This window comes from Pieris rapae, chromosome 5, assembly GCF_905147795.1.
Source record: "Pieris rapae chromosome 5, ilPieRapa1.1, whole genome shotgun sequence".
Classification (NCBI taxonomy): Eukaryota; Metazoa; Arthropoda; class Insecta; order Lepidoptera; family Pieridae; genus Pieris; species Pieris rapae.
The window spans coordinates 2,338,540-2,359,556 of NC_059513.1; the positions used below are offsets into that span (position 1 = coordinate 2,338,540).

General features: G+C 31.4%; 1 protein-coding gene across 2 annotated transcripts in view; it reads left to right on the forward strand.

The window, feature by feature from the left end:
- The window catches only part of LOC110996356 (rhophilin-2), a 64,862-nt gene that overhangs the window by 33,044 nt on the left and 10,801 nt on the right, over nucleotides 1-21,017 (forward strand). For both annotated transcript variants that reach the window (XM_022263986.2, XM_022263987.2), the window contains exons 3-4: nucleotides 17,944-18,060; nucleotides 20,649-20,776. In XM_022263986.2, coding sequence (XP_022119678.2) covers nucleotides 17,944-18,060; nucleotides 20,649-20,776 — 245 coding nt within the window. The remainder of the gene's footprint in view (nucleotides 1-17,943; nucleotides 18,061-20,648; nucleotides 20,777-21,017) is intronic.

Sequence of the window (21,017 nt, forward strand, 5' to 3'; positions counted from 1 at the left end):
TAGAATTATAGTAAAACGTCACGCTATCTGACAATTGACAATTTTGGATAGCTTGTATCGACAGATGGTTATTGCAATCCGTCGATTGGTTATTGGCACACCATCTACAATATTTGGATTTAGATGTCTATTTCAGATGATAGATAGGGTGTAAAAGGGTATGAGGTAAAATCTGTATTCTTACAACGAACTGATGGACAATTAAAAAAAAATCTAGCATCCGGTCTGTGAAGCCGGGCCTTAAAACTTACGTGACTAGAGAAATAACGATTAAAAATAAAATTAAAAATATTGTATAACAATCTTGTTTATAAATAAAGATTAGAGATAGTTGTTTAATCGTATTTTAATGACATTTTTATCAGAAACAAATGCGATTAATAGGCTATTTATATTAAAATTATAACGAAATTGTTATATAATGTAACAGGTTACATAAATATCAATTGGTGATTTCTGATGCATCTAAATAATTTATTATATTTTCATTTATTTCAAGTAATAAAGAATCATAATACTATATTAACGTTTATCTAATGATTTTATACATATGTTAATATCTGTTACAAATGAAAATGCATTTTTTTTAATTTGGAACAGAACTTATGGCTGACTAGGTATTTATTTTAAAAGCAGAAAATTCTGAGGCAAGTACCTATGAGTATTATTGATGAATTGGGACCTGATTAATTCGGTACAATTTAAAGGTCCAACCCAAATAATGACTTTTTATACTAAGTTTAGGAAAACTTATTCTATTTTTGTCTGTTCTGATTTTTAATTTATAATTCAGAAAACACCCGCTCTATGATTGAAAACACTTGTTGTTAAAACATTATTCTTGTGCCACATTCCATCAGTTTCAACACACCGCACATTTACGTTTCCATGGTTCAGTTAGGGCATTACGAGGTAGACCAACTCCTAAGATTGTTCAGCGTTATACATGAGCGAAATGACCTTACCATGGCGGATAAGATATTTCAAAATTTAAGGATGCTGGCATGACCTGACAGGCGGACCTGGAAGCAACTGAGGCCTGGAGAGAATCTGATTTTTATTATTTTTTATATCATTATTAAAAGCATTATTTCGCAATGTTAGTTTTTTTCTATTTGAAAAACTGAATACATAGTCTTACTAACTTTTGAAGGAAAAACCCATAATATGAATAGATTAACTACTATCTATTCGGGTATGTTGTGTGAAGCTGTGAGCACAAACTATAATGAAGGCTTTTGTAAGTTAACAAGGTACTTAGATGTTATGAAATTCTTATATTGGTTGTACAGTGATTAGATCCACCTCGTAACGGTCTGGTAGATTTGCCTCGGAATTCGGTCCGCGAGACGCACGATCTGCTTTCTCTTTCTAAAGATAACCCCAAACTTTATTAGGCCAAGCCCTGTATCATTTAGACCGGAAATGCCACTATCATGTTGAATATTTTACTTTATTCATCATTTGAAGTATAAAAATTTATTCTAAATTTAAATATGCATTACGTTAATTTTAGAAATAATTTAAACTTATTGTAATTACAGTGGTTTTAATGCGTAAGAATTGTTTTAAATTCATTTTAATATTTTTAAATTTGCGTTCAAACTTAGCTCATTACCTCTTTAACTTAACACGTTAACAATACTATTTACAAAGAACCTTTTAGTTACCGGCTCCGAAAATATGTTCTATAGTGAGCTACCAAAACCGCCTTACTTTTAAAAGTCAACCAAATTCAACCATAATTTAAAAGGAACAACGGTCACATGTTACACATCCAACATCTTGTCCGATCACCATATAAAAACAAGAATTTATTTCATCCTTTCAAGTGATTTCCATTTCCTTCGAGAATAATTTATATATACGCCAATATTTTCGGAACCTGGCCTATAGGGACTCTTTTTAATAATATATTTTAGTTTTTATGTTTTAAAGTTAGATTATGGTAAAGTCAAAAAGGCAGTAAAGATGCATGTTAGAATGAACATTGTTGACTAAAATTGTGACGGCTAATGGCGACGTGTATTTCGCTCGTATATAAGTAATAGTACTACATATAATAAGTTTCGCATGTAAATAAAATTTTTCTGTTTTTGTAATGAGAAATAAAGTTCTTTAAACATAAAGTAGAAACAATGTCTTGATAAAATTTAATTGTTTTTTGTTACATATAATGTAACATTCGCACAATATTCGTTATTTGAAACGTAAGTGTTTTCATTTACGATGATATAAATAATTAAGAATTGATTAATTTATATGACTCATAATTACATAATTGATATTATTACAATCAACTGTGCTTTATGTTTATGTTTGAATGTGTATTCCTTTTTTCTGGCTTTTGTGTATAATATAATTGTTTGAATATTGTTTATTAAGGAGCAGTAGAAATACTTTAATAAAATAAATAAGTAAATACATTGACAAATTGTTCAATAGCTTGGGCTATAATAATTAAGTAGACTATGAAGTAATATTTACGTATACTTAATGATATAGCTATTATAATAACACACTGTCAGTATTTTGCGTAATATTGCTCTCGTTCTGTCCAACGCAATATTAATAACAGGGAAGCTATGAAGAAAATGTTTACGACATTTCATAGCGAAAGTCGGCTCTTGCGATACTTTTGATGTACCACGAGGATTTATTTACACTTGCTACAGATCAATATAATTTTATAAGCAGTTATATTTATTTTTAATATACAGTTTAAGGTTATAAGGTGTGTTAAATTCGTTAAAAATCGCAAGTGTTTGTTGATAATTAATTTTTCTTAATAGACAAGAAAGAGCTGCCTTCTTTGCATTCACACTTTCGACTATTTGGGCCTAAAATATAATAGTTTCCGTATAATACCGTATTATACCGTATGATACCGTGCAAGCGAGTTTTGAATGCGTACATTGACAGAAGGTCCATTGATGCGCTGTCGGGGAACCTCTAACCTAAACTACTGTTCTAACACTGCTAAATTATTAATAAGAAACAAAAAACTACTATGGAATACATTAATTTGTTCATTTTAATAAAACAGCAAATAAACACGTTGAACTCTATTGTAAGACGCTAGCTTCTACGGATTTACACTTAAAACTCTGGGAATTATTCTTCACTTTATTCTGCAATTTTATCTATCAGTCCTTATCATGTTGCATGCTAAGTTTCAAGAAAATATGACGTTATAAATTTTACATACACTTCAATTAAATTTGAACATTTCTATGTTAATTTCTATTAAAAGTTCGAAAAGAGAAAAACACAGCCAAACCATTTTCTATTTTGGTCTGTACTTTGTGTTCTCTACTTTTGGAAATCACTATTTGGTGAACATAATGTAAATGATCCAAGCTATTTTAATCTGTGGAATAATGACTAGTAATGATTAATGATTGTTTTTATTATTACCACTGTGTGGAATCAGCTGCTCACTGAAGTATTTCCGCACCAATTCATAGGGTACTGCTAGGTAAGAGAGTACTTCCCTTTTTTCTTTATTTTCCAAAATAATATAATATATTCACAAAATGTTACATTAAAAAACCGCTGTAGTTTGTATTAATGTAACCATAGCAGTCTTGCTTAGGAGCGCGACATGCATATAAAAGTAGTTTTTTAATTTAGAGTTAAGGTTGGTTAGTGTTAGGCTATCTATTATTTTATATTCCTAAAAGGCCGTAACACACTCGCGACCGCTCTGGCATTGATTACATGGACTTTTAACATTATATCCTGACTGTTCTATATATAAAAAAAAAAATCTCAAAGCAAAATATCGCTCTCTCGGCTACTGGTTACTCAAAACAATCCTGAACATTTCTTTAAATGCTGGCAACGCGTTCGGGAGTCTTCTGGCAATTACAAAAAAATAACGTGAAACGCTAATACATTTGAGGCCATGACAAAACACGGCAATTTTATGTGTTCTACATGTAATGTGGATATCCGATTGTGAATCGATTGTTACCGCACGCATTCGATTAGAAATCGGTGTTTCATAATCGCATCAATTATACATATTTATAATGTTTTATATGTGCAAAGTATTCTTGATACACTCACCACTTAGTCAAATTTATGCTTAGACATTCGATTACTATTTTGTTTAGCCGTATGGAGGGTTATCAAACTCCAACTCAAAATAACTTTATATATATAGGTCACCAGAAAAGATGTTAAATTCTAAATCTACATTTAAGTACTACCCGTTCTTTTGAGGGCGTAGAGCGGGCAAGAAGAACTGGCAAAATACTCTCCACCACTCTTTTTAATCGCCAAGATTTTCATACAACTTGTTTGTAAGCTCTTCCATAAAATATATTTGAACTGGAGAAAATCCTAAAGATTAGGATCATTTTGATAATAGCCCAATTTATAAAAAGCTTTATTCATTAATTTACGTTAAGTAAGGAGAGTTTTGAATACATGTCCATAATCAAATCCTTTCGAAATTTACACACTCACCCCCAGGAGAAAACGTTCATAAATTGTAATTTTGGAACTAAACTCCCACTGCATTGATAGATAGATAGATTTATAATAAGACTAACTAAATATTTACCTTACTGAGCCACGTTGGCAGACGAGTTTTTTAAGTATCTAGATATATATAACTAGCGGACCTGACAGACGTTGTCATGTCTACACGTCTTTAATTTGAAAATTTCAAACTTTTTTTAATAAGCTAAAACATTCTGGACCATTTTGATGAAAATTATAATTCAAATGTTATGACAATATCCAACGATCCAGCCCATGGTCTACAATAACACAATGATAACAAAACTTTTTTTTAATTTGATCGCAGCGCTAACTGTCGGGACAGACTAAAATTCGAATATTATTTAAAATTTGACACTGCGATGGTAGCGCCGTCTGTCGGATCCAATGTAAAACATTCCAAAATCAACAACTACTAATAAATTAAAAATTAATTAAAAAAACATTGTCCAGCGGACAAAATTGTGAATCTAAACCATTCTCAGATCCCCTTGAACACACACAAAAAATTTCGTCAAAATCGGTCCAGTCGTTTAGGAGGAGTTCAGTCACATACACACGCACACAAGAAATATATATATTAAGATAATATATAACGTATTGCACCAAAATGTGTATAAAATATTAATGATTAAAATTGAAAGACAAAGATTAATGTTTCAATTAATATAAATTTAAATAATAGACGCCGACGAATAGAGAACTTCCAAATCTGTTCAAATATCCAAATAAATTTAAAAAAAATTTTTTCAATCTTAAATATTTTGTAATAAATATATAGAAGTTACAAATCATGTTACAACATATAAAAGGTCAGTGAGCGAAATCGGAGCGTTTATATTTAAATATGTGTGCAATATAATATGTTACGTGCAATAGGAAATTAATTCAGTATTAGGGTCGGTTCCTTGTGATCTTCCATTGCCAACATATTTCCATATTCCATTTCCATCTTCTTGAAGCCTGAAATGGTATATGCTATAAATAAACCGAATGCTTTTACTGAGAGTTCTTCCAAGAGCAATGTTAAATTATCAAAATCACTATATCTTATAGTTTACAATGTATATTAACCAAAGCTAAACCAGTCTTGAAGTGACGGTTATTTTTTATTTTTTACAAAGCAGGCAGGGCTAGTATACGGATTAGAGTTTTTTTTTTAATTTAAAAAGAGGGTTTGGCTTCAAATATGCTATGCATATTTTTCTTTATACATTGTACTTTCTACATGTGAATCTTAATCGTATGGCGAATTTAATCGCGAAGAATTCTGATCGTCTTAGACATTGTTCTAGCGTGTTTTTATTAATTAATTACAATTAGAAGATCAATTCATATTTTTTTGTTAGAAAATGTTGCTTAATCATTGGTATCTAAAGTGAAATTAAAATCATCACATGGTGACTATGTAAACTTATTAAAATCAATATTAAATAAATGAAGTTCTAAATCTACATACCAGTTCCTCTCCATTATTTTTATTTGTCTTTATATTTTCTGTACTAAAGTTATAAAGAAAGATCCAAATTTGTAACCTACCAACCACGTTGACAACAACATATAACACAACATACAAACTGTAAACCTCTGAATCGATTGCAAAGACGTTCTCCATTATTATTGTTATATCTTTATTAATGAATTCGTGAAACATTAATGAAAGTTAAAATTTCTTAATATGAGTATTTGTTGTGTCAGTATACGTTGTAAACAATGACGTTTTATGCTGAGGGCCTGTTTCACAATGTCCGGATAAGTTCCAAATAAGCTATGTGTTACTTATTTGTAGGATAAACAGTATTTTTGCGTTTCACGACTGTCAGATAGCGCTATTTGTCATGAAATGCCAAGTATCTTATTCGGAACTTTTATCTTTCGAATAATTTATGTGTTGCATAGCTATTTGGCACTTTATCCATACATTGTGAAACAGGCCCTTAGTGTTTTAGAACATTGCCCTCTTTTAGGATAAAAGCCTCCTCCATGTTTTTCCATTTCCATTATTTTCTCTCTGATTTTTCTAAATGCAATGTTCACGTCTAATTGTCTTTTTTAAGATGATATGACGTTGGAAGTGTATAATTTTAAAAGGCGCTCAATTACCTATTGTCCCGTTCTAAGTTTTTCATATGTAATGGTTTGACAATCAATACTACATTAATACCTAAGTAACATAAGCTGTATTTGTTTCAAATAAAATGACTGGCTGTGCGACACTGGTACAGGCCTTGTTAAATGATATGTCAAACTTTCCACGTTAAAGTTATATTTATCGTTTAACAATTAATTTATGACCAAGTCTTATGTGTTAAAGATAATACATACCAAAGTAATAAACTCTAAATAAAAATTTGAATACTATGTCCAATAAGAAAGCACTGCGCGGGCGCATGCATACAATTAGCGTAATACTTGTAATTAGAATTTGTAACTGGCGAAAGTTGTGAAATTGTAAGTCCGTACTTTCTAGTACTCAAGGGTGTAGCCTCGGAGCTTACTCTATAATCTAGTGACTAGTTTTGACATTCAATAAGCAAGCTTTTACCAGAAAGCTTTCTCTTGAACTTAACCTTCTGGGCATTTATCAAGAGGTCTCAGTATTCTCCCTAATATATAAAAAAGGAACTTAAAAGCCTAATGAGGACCGGTCCATTCGGTTACTATTTTAGACTATCTGTCTATCTGTCGGTATATACAGATACATAACGGGCTGCGTGCCCAATTACTTGCACAAGTCACAAACCTATTTTGTTATAAATGTGTTATATATATAGTTAATAAATATATGTTGTTGTTGTTCTCTTGAACTACATCTGCCATCTTTCTAACAAGTGCTCAGTAATTGGTAATTGGTGAACAACGTGTTTTACTAATAAGGGTTATAATTAAGTAGTAGTGAAAGGTACACCATTTTTGAACTCGATGTGAAACACAGATTAGACTATAAATAGAACAAGAAACTGTTCCCTACACTCAATATAAAATACAAATTTTAAGTACTAATAATAATATTAATAATAATATTAATGAAGCTTATAAAAACCTGAATATCAAAATAAGCATACAAATGTAATTAATACTCATAACCAAAATCCTTAAGATATTTATAATGATTGTCAAAACTTATGATGAAAAAAACTCTGCCACATTTAAAATGCACATTGCCTATCAAAATCAATTCACTTTCCGATCAAAAGCATTACATAAATCCGTATATTCAATAATAATTATAATTGATTTCTTATTATTAATGAGCAATACAATCTTAGTTGCTATGTTGCTAATGGTTAGTCAACAAAGAAAAGTATTCATGGACATCATATCCACGCCTTTGTCTCTGTCGCAAGTCGCAATGGCCTCCATTGGGATCTTAATGTAGAGGACGTCGTCACAATAATTAAAACTATTGAAGCCACGCACAAAGGCTCCAACATGTGAATGTTGACACTATTAAACTTCTTAATACCACGGGCCTAAAGAAAAGAATATTCGGATTGGTGAACTAGTAAAAAAAAAACAGAGGTGTAAATAATACAAGAACAGTGTCCCCTTAATAAAGACTGTAAGCAGTGTTATTGGACACTTTCTTAAGTTAAATATATTTTTTAGGAAATTAGATAAAATTAAATTACTTATATGTCTTAAGCTAGGCTAGATCGTAATGTTAAATTGTGTAAAAACAATTTCCCCAAAATAATCTACGCCCTTAAATTTTGACTACTTAATTTATTCAGAATGCTATTGCTATGCCGAATAAAGACATATTATTCATACCATACTATGCCATATACGGTTGGTAGATAAATACTGTAGTTTAGAGAAACTAGCCCAATAGGAAATTGGCTCATACAAAACTTTATTAGCGTTTTATTAGGCAATTCACAACAATGGGTTTGTGCAAACGCAATGAAGACACCGCATTAAACTTCAACCGAGAAATTCTCTATCGTAAATAACTCGTAGTTGAACACAATATTAATATAATAAGTTGTAAAACATTTATGTAACGAAACAGTCCTTAGTAGTAACAGTCAAACTTATTATGAGATTCTATATTCGGGATACATATATGAAGTTTCATATGGAATTAAGCAAGTACGCCAGCATTCTATGCTGTTCTAAGTTGATGGTCAAGATTTTGGTATTGGTTTCCTTACGATGTTTTCCTTCGCCGATTTGACGCCCGCAGTTTTGTTTATCAAAACTACAATTACAAATAAAAACAAGTAGAGTAAATTCATAGGGATGCAACGAGTACATTATCAACAAGCTAATTAGGAAATAAAACAAAAAAAAAGATACTGAGGGTAAGGTGCAAGATGAGCCTAACCCATCGTTTAACAAGCGGGGGATCGATATTTTAAAAACGGGGGCAGGCTGTTGAAAAATGATAAAGACAAACATACCTACAAAAGATTCGTTAAAAATGAATATTATCATTTACAGTGATGGGGTGGCAAGACTGTTTAACTAAACTAGTTAGCATTTTCTGGGGTATAAAAATGGTTGAGAAACGATAGCCTAAGGTAATCAAGAAAAATGTAAATGTAATTACAACACTGAATTATACAAGTACCAAACTTAATCTAAATTACTTACTAAAATAATAAGAAAATACATAATTACAAAAGTGACGATTGAGCAGGATACGATGTGAAAAAGTGTTTATGTAGAAGACAAAAAAGTCTGTCTAAAGTTCTTAATAAGCCTGTTATTCTAGCATGTATTGTCTCGCGCTCTATCTGCCTCGAGCAAGGAAACATATCATTTTAAGGTTTAAACGTGTCAGCTATTGCCTATGCTCCACCAAGTAGTACTGCACATCTTACGTATACTACGTATAGTAATAAATAATAATTAACAACTTACGATTTCACGGATGTGCATCCGTCGCAAGTCACGAGCGTGCAATTTAATTAGTTCCATTGAAATGTTTACACTGTCTTTATAAAAGCAAATAAAATAAAAAAACACATACGTGGGTAATACTGACAATGTTTAGAACTGGCCAGTTAGAAATATTGCACATGAAATCTTTTTAAATTTCAATTTTAGAACTCTTTGGAAACCCAATGTTATATATTGGACAATGATTTATTCATTTTAAATTAATACTAATAACGTATGTGAGATCGTATATATATATATTATATGTATTACAAATTTTAACGTTTATCTGAACACTCTTTTATATTTTTTACAGCTAATAACTAAATATATACTAAATACTTTGTAAGCAAATAAAAATCTTCATGCCTTAGTTGTATTCGATTATTTTACTGATATTTTTATCGTATGTAAGTATTTAAAATTGTTATTTAATTTGAAAAACACACAATGTTACGTGTAAATTAACGATACGATGTAAGTGTAATTCTTAGGGCTTGTTTTACAGTGTATGGATAAAGTACCAAATAGCTATGCAACACATAAATTATTCGAAAGATAAAAGTTCCGAATTAGATACTTCACATTTCACGACGAATAGCGCTATCTGACAGTCATGAAACGCAAAAATACTGTTTATCCTACCAATAAGTAATAAATAGCTTATTTGGAACTTATTCGGACAGTGTGAAACAGGCCCTTAATAATCATAAAATGAAATGACAGTATATTTAAAATATTCGTATAATGTTTGGCTTGACCAATTATTATTTAATGAAAATTGTTTTTCTGTTTAAAAAATCTTCAATTGACGAGTGAAATAAATGTTAGCAAAATTATCAACACGCATACAAAACTCAGTTTTATTGATAAAACAAATCTTAATAGATTCTCTAGAGTCTACTTAATGTCTACTTTTATAACTGTAATGCTAGTTGAGTAGTAATAATTTATACGTGCATAAGGGCTATTAATATCCTATCCCAAGAAGCATATAATTACATAACTTACCGTAATACGGAAACGCAATCAGAGGCATTCGCCACTAATTGTTCCACTCGGCTGTACCCGGGTATCGAACCTAGGGCAACATAACGGTGCCGCTGACCGCGCTGGACGCAATTGTTATTTAACGTAAAATAACTGTAGGTTTAGTTAAATTCTAGGAGTAATCAATCGTTGATAGTCTAAGTTACAATAACTTAGCTACATGCGTTATACATAAACAGATTTAAAAAAACTAGTGAAACAAATGACTTATTAACTATTACAAACAAATGATTTATTAATAAATACTTCCAAGTATTGTGCAAAACTACTTATCAATACAATATTTTTAATTTTATTTATACAAATTCAAAATGGCTAAATTCTTCCGAATTTAATATGGAAGTGTTAAGAAGAGTTGTTCAAAATACCTGCAGCTGAGTTTCATCATTGGTGTCGTGGTGGACCCACTATGTGGAACCAGCTTCCCACCGAAGTATTTCCGAACAGAAACTTTTTGATTCTCGGTATGAAGGCATGTTGTACCAGTGTATAATATAGTTGTATAATATACGATGAAGATGGAAGTACATCCGAACCAATTCGACTTTTACCTTCAACGAAAGAGCGTACCAATTCTTAAAAAGCCCACAACCTACTCCTGAGCCCTGGCATTCAGTGTGTCCATGGGCGGCGGTATCACTGAATATGTTACGCCATGACTATCGAACTATTTAATAACCTTCCTAGAAGTTATAGATCACTGCTGTGTAATGCTTTCAAGGGGTAGGTGATTCAATTTTCAAGGGCAAGGTGTCAAGCGTGGGCGAGTATTTGGACCATAAGTTTGACAACAATTATATGACATTGTGTTCTCATTATGACTTAAGGAAATTTACTATGAAATTTGTTTGCCTATTTTTATATAGCTGATTGATTTTTATAATTGATCTGAATGTACCATTTCCTTGCAAATAAATGATTTGTTATTTATTTAGTAATGAAGCCTCCTGCCTGTTTTTACTCTGTTCTATAAAAAAATAAGACTTACAATTGCATACTCATTCAGTTTTAAAATGTTAACAATAATGTAAGTGTACAATGGTACAGAAATGTTTTTGCCTATATCAGAACTGTAATATAAGGCACAAAAAATCCCAATCATCATAAACCAACATCTTTTTGAATAAAAGATCACAGAAGCACTTTCAACTTTACACGCTAGACTCAACTTGAATTATGTTTATTAGGTATAAGCCGAAAATACAATCATTCAATATCACTAATCCTCTTCAAAGTTTAACTAAAAATACTTGAAATTTTGTTATATAAATTACTTTTTTACGTAACAAGTCTGTCATAAATAAATCATGTACCGATAGTTATTCTACTGTAGTAAACACACCATTGATTTTCTAAATAGTGAAAACATGTTGCTTTGCTGCATTTCAATTGTAGGGTAAATAATATTGTAAATAGCTTTCCCATGTAAAATATAAAGATAAAATGTTTCTAAGAAAAAAATAAAGCATGAAAATATTGAGATGAAGCCTTTACGATTATTTAAATTAATCGTAATTAAAAAAAATCCGAGTATATATTAATGTACAGTTTTAAAAGAAATCAAAATTGTATGGGGAAAAAATCATTGTTTAGCAATTAAATATTAAGTATGTGATGGATGAGCTGGGAATCCTGACACAGGTATTTTTTACTTAAAATGGTTCCCAAATCGCCTTGTTAAAATAAATAATTCTTACAACAAAAAAAATGTTTTATTTCGCCTTGTTAAAATTATTCATTTTAACAAGGCGAAATTAAACATTTTTTTTTTTGTTAAATTACTTCTATTTATTATTCTTTGTTCTCGTTTCTTTGTATTATATTATCTTGTTTTCTTTTTTTGGGTTGTGTAACTGTCGGTGCAAAGAGAATAATTATAGGTACGAAAGTGTTTCTGTATAATTTTCTTTTAAACTTGTAATTTAAAATAACGATTCTATAACCGTAAGTCAGAATATTTTATTAATTAGTAATACAAAGCCATAAACTCTAAGGTAAAATGACAGTATTTCAAGATCGAAATATTAATAGAGATGCCTTATAATTGGACTAGCTGAGTGTATAGCATCTAATAATATCAATCTCTTTCATGTCGTTAACATATTTTAATAATAAATCATATTAATTGAATATCACCTACGTATCAGTCATATAAAAAAACAAAGAATCATTTACATGTGAAAACTTTTTAATATAGATACAGTCTTATGCAAAAATAGTTACTAACAGATTATTTTTCGTTGAAAACTCAATCCAGTTCACTCAATACATGTTTAATGAAATCTAATTCAGTATTTAATTAAAATAAATTAATACCATAAATTACATTAATTAAACGCGTAATATTAATTTATCTTATAAGATATCTTTATGGACAAACCACGAATGTCTACGAGGACATGACATGAATTTATTGAATAATCTGTGTACCGTTATGTCATTTTGACGTGTGATGTGTGATATGTTATCGATTTTTGCGCGTATTCCACATAACGGTATTTTAAGAAAAATATTGTCAATATTTTGTTTCAATTCAAGTTCAATTTGATTTGATCCATGATACAATACATTAATTTCATCTAAAAACTAGAAAATAGAACTTTACTGATTTTTACGTTTATTTTAACAAGTATGTATAGTAAAAAAAAGTAATTACCGCTATTTACTAATCACTGCTACAGCGCATGTCAACTGTCAACTGTCATTATAAGTTTATGGCCACCGGTGTTACGCAAAAAGCAGTTAAATACCATGGGCAAGGTTTTAATTGGGGCAATTTTCGCATTCCGTACTTTTTCTGGCCATGACGATTAACGTTATTGCATCATATCAGTGAAAACAGTTTTAATTGCTTTTTCAAACACACAAGTATGCCTATTACGTTATATAAAAAAATACTGGGTTAAAGAACCTAATATGAAATATACTTTATATTTATTTATTTCATATTTAGGATCTTTTGATGATTTTATATTGTAAAGATTCCTAACATTCATATTATCAATATATAAATATATTATCATAAATAACAGTATATTTGTTATAAAATAATAAACAAATCAGTGTCGCTACAACCTTTTTAGGTTTGGAAATCAGATTTCTGTATCTGTTTCATAATCATTTGTCAATCTGTTAGGCAAGTAGGTGATCAGCCTCCTCTGCCTGATACACGCCGTCAACTATTACGGTCTAAAGCAAGCCGGTTCGAACCTATGACCTCTGACATGAGAGTCGTATACTGCAGCCATTAGACAAACACTCTTCCTCTCTTCTCTATTTGTTATATTTAACATGAAAAATGTTATACCTTGAACTCTTCTTATACGATTTTTAAGTCTGTTAAACAAGACATATGATCTACTAAAAACCCAAATATATTGTTATATGCGGCAGTAGATTTCTATACAGATAAACCTCTTTTGTTTTGAAATATCTAATCACTAGAACTGTATGGAGCCCTGGCACAATAAACTCTCTTTGCCGGAAAATATTTATGAACGATTCTCCGATATGCCCGACTCTCATTACAAAACAAAAGTTTTGAGAAATGATAGCGATCTCTTTGTCAACGGAATTGTTATGTGATCGACTACTGAACTGACATTTGACCGTTTTTTATGTTTATTATTTATCACTAGCGGTCGTGTTCTGTTTCTTATTGGTATGTCTTCTATCTATGGTCGCCATATACCACGGAAAAAAATGGGAAGTATTCTGTCATTTTGGATATAATGTATAATGTTTGTAATTGTATTTAAAAAGGAACTAAATTTATTACAGATCATTTAAGAATAAAGTAGCAATGTGTTAAATTTAATATTATTCTGTTACAACATAATAAAAATAAAATGTTGTAACAGAATAATATATTTTTATTTATGTAATTATTTGGTTTCGTCGTATTACAAATTAAAGTCAAAGTATTAAATTACATATATGTATATTTAACAAAATCTCAAATATAACCGTCTGTATGGCTTGAGCCGGCTAGCGCAATCGACGATTTTGTAAATTTTTGGGACTGGATATGCCCGTTTTTTCTTTCACCGTAAGCATATTTCAAATTAGTGCCTTTGGTTGGAGTAACAGTCACCTATCTACGCTTAACAGCAATACACAGGATAGTATAGTGCGACAAGTTAACTTTAAGCGCGTATACTATATCGCTAAAACCGAAGAGAAAAATGACCGTCGAAGTGTTGTGGAACGTATCACAAATGTCTACAACATTAATGTATTACAAAATTGTTTACGCGTATCAAGAAATGTATCATATTATAACTGTTTGATATGTAAAGACATCGATTCTTGTGAAACAGAGCCTTTAGCGTGTCACTAACTGTGCGTGTCGTAAAAGCCACGCTCCGAAAGTTAGATGCGTTTTGTAATTAATCAAACGACATTGATGCAATTAATGCATTGAAATGTATGTTAGGACTGTTAAAAAGTCGGTTTTCGTAAGTTTAATTTACATTTCACGTTCTAAATTCTATAATATATACCGAGTAATACTCATTTAAATACGCGTAATTAAACATAAATCACTTACAAAACTCGACATTTTAAGTGCTTTACAGAAGTCATGTCAAAGTCAAAGTCAAAATTCATTTATTCATATAGGTAACATAATGTACAGTTATGAACGTCAAAAAAATAAATATTATAGAATCTAATTTTACATTTACTGCCAGTTTTCAAATCAAGGGCGTAGAACAGAAGAGAAGAACTGGCAATAAACTCTCCGCCACTCTTTCTAATCGCCAATTTTTTTTTACACAACGTTTGTAAGGAACTGCAACCATTACACCATGTTCCATATGACATCTTGAGTAATAAAGAATAATAAAATAAATTAAAAACAAATATTTATCCTCTATCAGCAGGAGGCATGGTGAAATAGGAGCACGCACTTATATACTCGTGAGAACAACACGCAAATACGTAGAAGACACAACTAATATATGTATAACCAATAAAAAACATTTATACAACCAGTTTAACAGATATACCATACCATACCAATGGCGACTTCCATTGTGTGGATTTTTGTAACTCAAAAAATAATTAAACCCTTTAGATCTGGGCGTCATATTTCTGTATCTGTTTCGCGATAATTTCTAACAGTAGTTCTGTGTCTGACACTCACCGACTTTTTGGGACTAAAGGCATGCCGGTTTCTTCACTTTGTCTTCCTTGGGCCACGAGCGACTGTTGACTGCACATATATACAGAAAGTTCATTGGTGCACGTGAATCGAACCTATGACGATGTTTTACATGATCAGTAAAAAAACCACACACACCTAATAAACGAATATTATAATTTACTAATTTTTATAAAAATTCAATACTGTGGTTTACAAATAAAATTTTAGTCTCTCATCAGATTTCCGTATATTTCGTGATGGTTTTATGGCGTTATAGTGACAAGTTTTACTTTATACATCAAGATTTCCTAAGATATGATATATTTGTTTCATAATTATTAAATGAGTTCAAGCCTCAAGGTGAGACTAACACCTCACGTTCCTTATACTTACTTAATTAAAATATAGCGGAATGTCACTCGCAACACCAAACATTTCGGTCGCAGAATTGCACATCATTTCAACACCCGAGATAGTGTTAAAATTTATATTGTCTTTTATTATTGGATTTGTCTTATTAATAATTCACTATCTTAAAGGGTTATGTTACTACATATTGTTCATACCTCTATCTATCTGCTCAATACAAATTCTCGCAATTAATATTTTTATTTTATTTCTTAGCGTTAATGTAATTCATGAATCTTAAGACCAGTTTTTTTTTGTTTAGTGTATAATAATGATTATTTTACCGTAAAGGCCGGCTGCGTCATCATTTAAGTAACCTGATTTTAGGTGCACTCTTAAAGTATAAATAAATATATAGATTTTGAAATCATATATACATTTACCGTGTACGGTAATTGTTTGCCCCCTGTTCTATAAAAAAAAAAAGATTGTTCATGCCTTCCTCAACCTCACAAATGTCTCAGATAAGCAGATTTCGACTAATATGGTGTCTGCATGTCTTCAATAAAAAAATAAGCTTTTTGGAACTTAATTTATTCAATACGCCAAATTTCAACAAAAAAACTGTACAGTTAAAACAGTGAATACAGTTAAAACGACTGTAATTAACAGACTTGCCATACAATGATCTTCTGCCTTCTGCCATCACAGCTCTCTAAGCTCTACAAATTGATCGCTTGTTCAATTTGTTAGCTAACGATCAAACTTAGCCTTTTTTTTAAACATATGCAGTATCTATAATGCATAAATATATTAATTCTTTCCCCTGTTATCCTTCCATCTTTACGTATTTCGTGACTATAATAGTTACGTTACCAATCCAAGGCAATGCAATAAATTCATCTTAGACAGCGTACGCGCCTAACAGCATATGTAATGAATACAAATGTATCCGACTTGCATATTAAGTGTTCATTGTTTTAATCTTATGAAACTATAATATTTTTGGCACTATTATGTAAGTATTCATTTAGCTGGGTCATTGCACTACTGAATAAACCTATCTATCTATAAATCATGGTTATGATGGATATTTAAAATTGAAAAACTACCCTCTTTGTTTATAAACTTCTGCAAATGACAGTAATTATTGGTTTATGTCTAAAATTATATAATTTGAAAGGAACAAATCCATTAAAAATATATAATAATAATTAAGACTCATTTATCCCTTGAAAAATTCATCAATCATTACAAAACATACACATTTAAATTCTTATACAGATTTTTTTTCAAAGATCTCCTACTATCACTCTCTATCAACTTGCCAGCCCACAGTGCAAAAGGTCTCTCTTTCCTTTCCCTGGTAGCTTCAGCTTGTTACCCTGTTTGTCCATCTGCCATTATTTATGCGATCGGTGTTCCCCGTCCATTTCCACTTAAGTTTTTTGGAAATATAATTATTTTATATAATTCAATAAATATATAATTAACAACTATATCAGCTTGTGCAAGCGCGATGACCGAAGAAACTTGCATTGGTTTCTTTATTGTGTAAAGGTACCATACAAGTAAATATCGGTGTCGTGCTATCATAATACAGTGACCGATGTAGTGCACTGATCCACTTTCACTCCATACATTTTTCATTTATAACGAAATTGAGCGGCAATAATGTACTTACGAAAGTTTTATTAATTATCACATATTTTTACCAAAACCTTATTAACAGTAAGTTTTTGAAACCAACAAAAATATTAGTAGGATGAAAACCATTGGAAAATGAACAATATTATAAAAACGATAGGAAATATAATTTACGGCCGATCTGAGGTAGGGAAAGGGAAGGGGGTGAGTTTTTAAGAGTAAAAGCATTTTATAATATACTCGTCCTTTTCCAATGGGTTTCATCCAACTATTTTTTTTTCACTTTTTATTGTTGGTATACAGCTACTAAGTATTAAGGTGAATATTTTATCTAATTGCTGTCTCTCTCTTTCCAGGGTTCAGACCCCCGCGTTGCAACATGCCGCGGCCGGTTGCAGACCAGACGCTGTCAGCTCAACCAAGAGATAAATAAGGAGCTTAGACTAAGGGCTGGAGCTGAAAATTTGTTTAAGGTAAGCACTAAGAGTTTCTTCTTACACATAAAGATTATAAGTATAGTATAGTGAAGTTTTCGTCTTATTCTTTAAAACTTACGCTGTAAATAAATTATATCGAAAAAATTAGTCGACGAAAAGCTATCAATTTTATGTTCTAAAAAATTGCAAATGAAAATAAACACAAATAGTTCTTTTTTTTTTCAATAATTGCGTTTGCAAAGAAAGAACTGTGTTCTTGTTGTTGTTTTTTCTGTTTGTTGTGTGTGTTGTTTTTTGTGTGTGTGTTGTGTGTTGTGTGTGTATGTTTGTTTTAAAACTAAATAAAAACTGAATGATAGCATTGGTATTCTGTAATAATGATAATTAAACAATCCCGTAGATTTTGTTCCGAGTTAAATTTTTGTCAAAATGTTTGGCGCGAAACATCTGTAGACGACAGTACTCTATTACCACAGATCTCCACTCCCATCTTCGTTTTACGAAATGAGGCTCTATAGCAGTATGAACTGCCTTTATGTATTGATAGATTCAAGATAAGTTTTGTAATACAAAACAAAGAGTTTAATCTGAATAGCAATTTGATGAACAATAAATGGGACGGAACGAATCGATTGCACTTAAAGCAAGTTGCAACAAATCGCGGCAAGAAATGTAATTACTGTGCATAATAAACATTTACTTCCATTTTAATCAGTAGTGCTACATACAGTACTACAGTAATGCTACACTACAACCTTTTAAGGCCTAGGCCTCAGATTTCTGTATCAGTGTCAGGATCCTTTGTTAATCTAACAGGCTAGTAGGTGATGAGCTCCCGTACTTCACAAATGTCTTTGCACGCCGGTTTCCTCACAATGTTTTCCTTTACCGTTCTAGCTAATGCGCGCATAGAAAGAAAGTCCATTGGTGCACAGCCGGGAATCGAATCTACGATCACATTTACTTTCATAAGAATCTTTAAAAATGAAAAACCTTTTCTTTTCATAGTATATTGTAACACACATTTCGTATAATATATAAAAATACTTTTGTCACCCTATTTTGTCTTTTTATAATTGTATTTAGGCAACTCGTTAAACTCGCTTGCGACGGTACTCTGTAACTTCCAGAAGCGATTTCGAATCGGAATTGCATACGAAAACTTCGGGATTTCAGTATCCTTATGTTGCAATTATGCTAAACTTTTTTTTCTTAAAAACAGACTAGTTTTTAGGAGATTAATTCTATTTTAATTGGCCTAATTAATTGTTTTTTCAATGGCCTAAGAGCATATATTAGACAGAACATCGAACATTATATTAAAACCTATTTGTTATTGTAATTGGTGGGGGAAAAATCGCGTCAGATATTACTATACAGATACGATACTCAGACATGAGTTACTGACCCAAAAAGAGATATTAGGACCCAGTCTTGTAAAGCTTTGTCTTTATAATATCACACATAAATCCTTTAATAAAATAGCTATCAAGAAACTCGGTAGTGACCCCTACATAAGCTTCTTACACGTGATGTGAGTCACTCCCTAGAGGTCTTGACAATGTCGTTTCCTGTTATGAACAATGGCGAGCCAACGAACCGTAGCGCCCTCTGGTCTCTGACCCCTGGCCTTGACAAAACGTCTTCGTACTTGGTGAATAAAACTGCACGCACGCCCCGCTGCGCAATATAAATTTGTTTATGGTTATAATGCCTTTCTTTCTTTCTGTAAAGAAATGTAGTCTAAACTCAACGGCCAGTGTTTCTAATCTAAGATTCAAATTCGAATTCGAAAATCAAGGGCGAAGAACGTTGAACAATAACTTAATTACTCTTTTAAATCGACCAGTTTGTAATGCTCCTCGTTACAGCTAGCAAATAATATTCAACATTTATCCAATCAAAAGCTAAAGACTTCTTTCGCTGTCTATACGTTAAATAGTTTCATTTCATTCAACTCATTTCAATTAAATTGCACAGTTGAAATAACAATATAGTGTAATAACTACCATTATGATTATTTCTTGTTAAACTTTACTTGTCCTACAGTTTCAAAGACTGTTATATAATATTTAAGATCATAACAATTTGTTTAAGCAATACTTGTTTAAACAATATCTCTATCTGTTGTTCATTACAAAATAAAATCATAGCCTTATTTGAAACACTATTTACATTACGTGGTTGAATGCTTCTCAGCAATCATAGTCAGAGACTACTTATCTCTTTAAGTAAATTTTATTTTAATTTCTATCATCCCTTTCAGATGCTCTTTTATTATATTATGTGATACGTTATCCCCTTCTCACCTCAATAGAAGATGGCTCGACTGCAGAGCAGGCGAAAAAGAGTACACGACTCAAATATAACAGATTTTTTTTTTGTTTAAGTTAAGAAAACTGTTAAGTGTTAATACTGCATATTTGTGTTGAAAATAAATTGATTCAAATTTTACCGATTTTTTTCATAGAACAGGAGGCAAACGGGCAGGAGGCTCACCTGATGTTAAGTGATACCGCCGCCCATGGACACTCTCAATGCCAGAGGGCTCGCGAGTGCGTTGCCGGCCTTTTAAGAATTGCTACGTTTTAAACAAATATCTAATATTCCATATTTCATTTTAGGCGACCACAAACAGGAAACTGCGGGAGACGGTAGCCCTGGAGCTGAGTTTCGTCAATTCAAACCTCCAACTCCTCAAAGAGCAGCTTGCTGAACTGAACTCATCAGTGGAATTGTATCAGAATGACAGGTGAGGTATTTTTCCTACAAGTTTTAATCTAGAGTTCTTCTTATCCGGTACACTCTTGACAGAGCGGACGTGATCGTTATGATGTATTGGTAATATAAGGGGCAGATGTGATCCGCTTCACGACGTTCCGCCGTTGCCTATTAGAGGTCAACCTGCTGCACTGATTCAGATATTCCTACGGCAGATATAATCTGATCAGTCTAACGCGTAGGTGACCTGCTGCGCGGTCTAATGCCTTCCA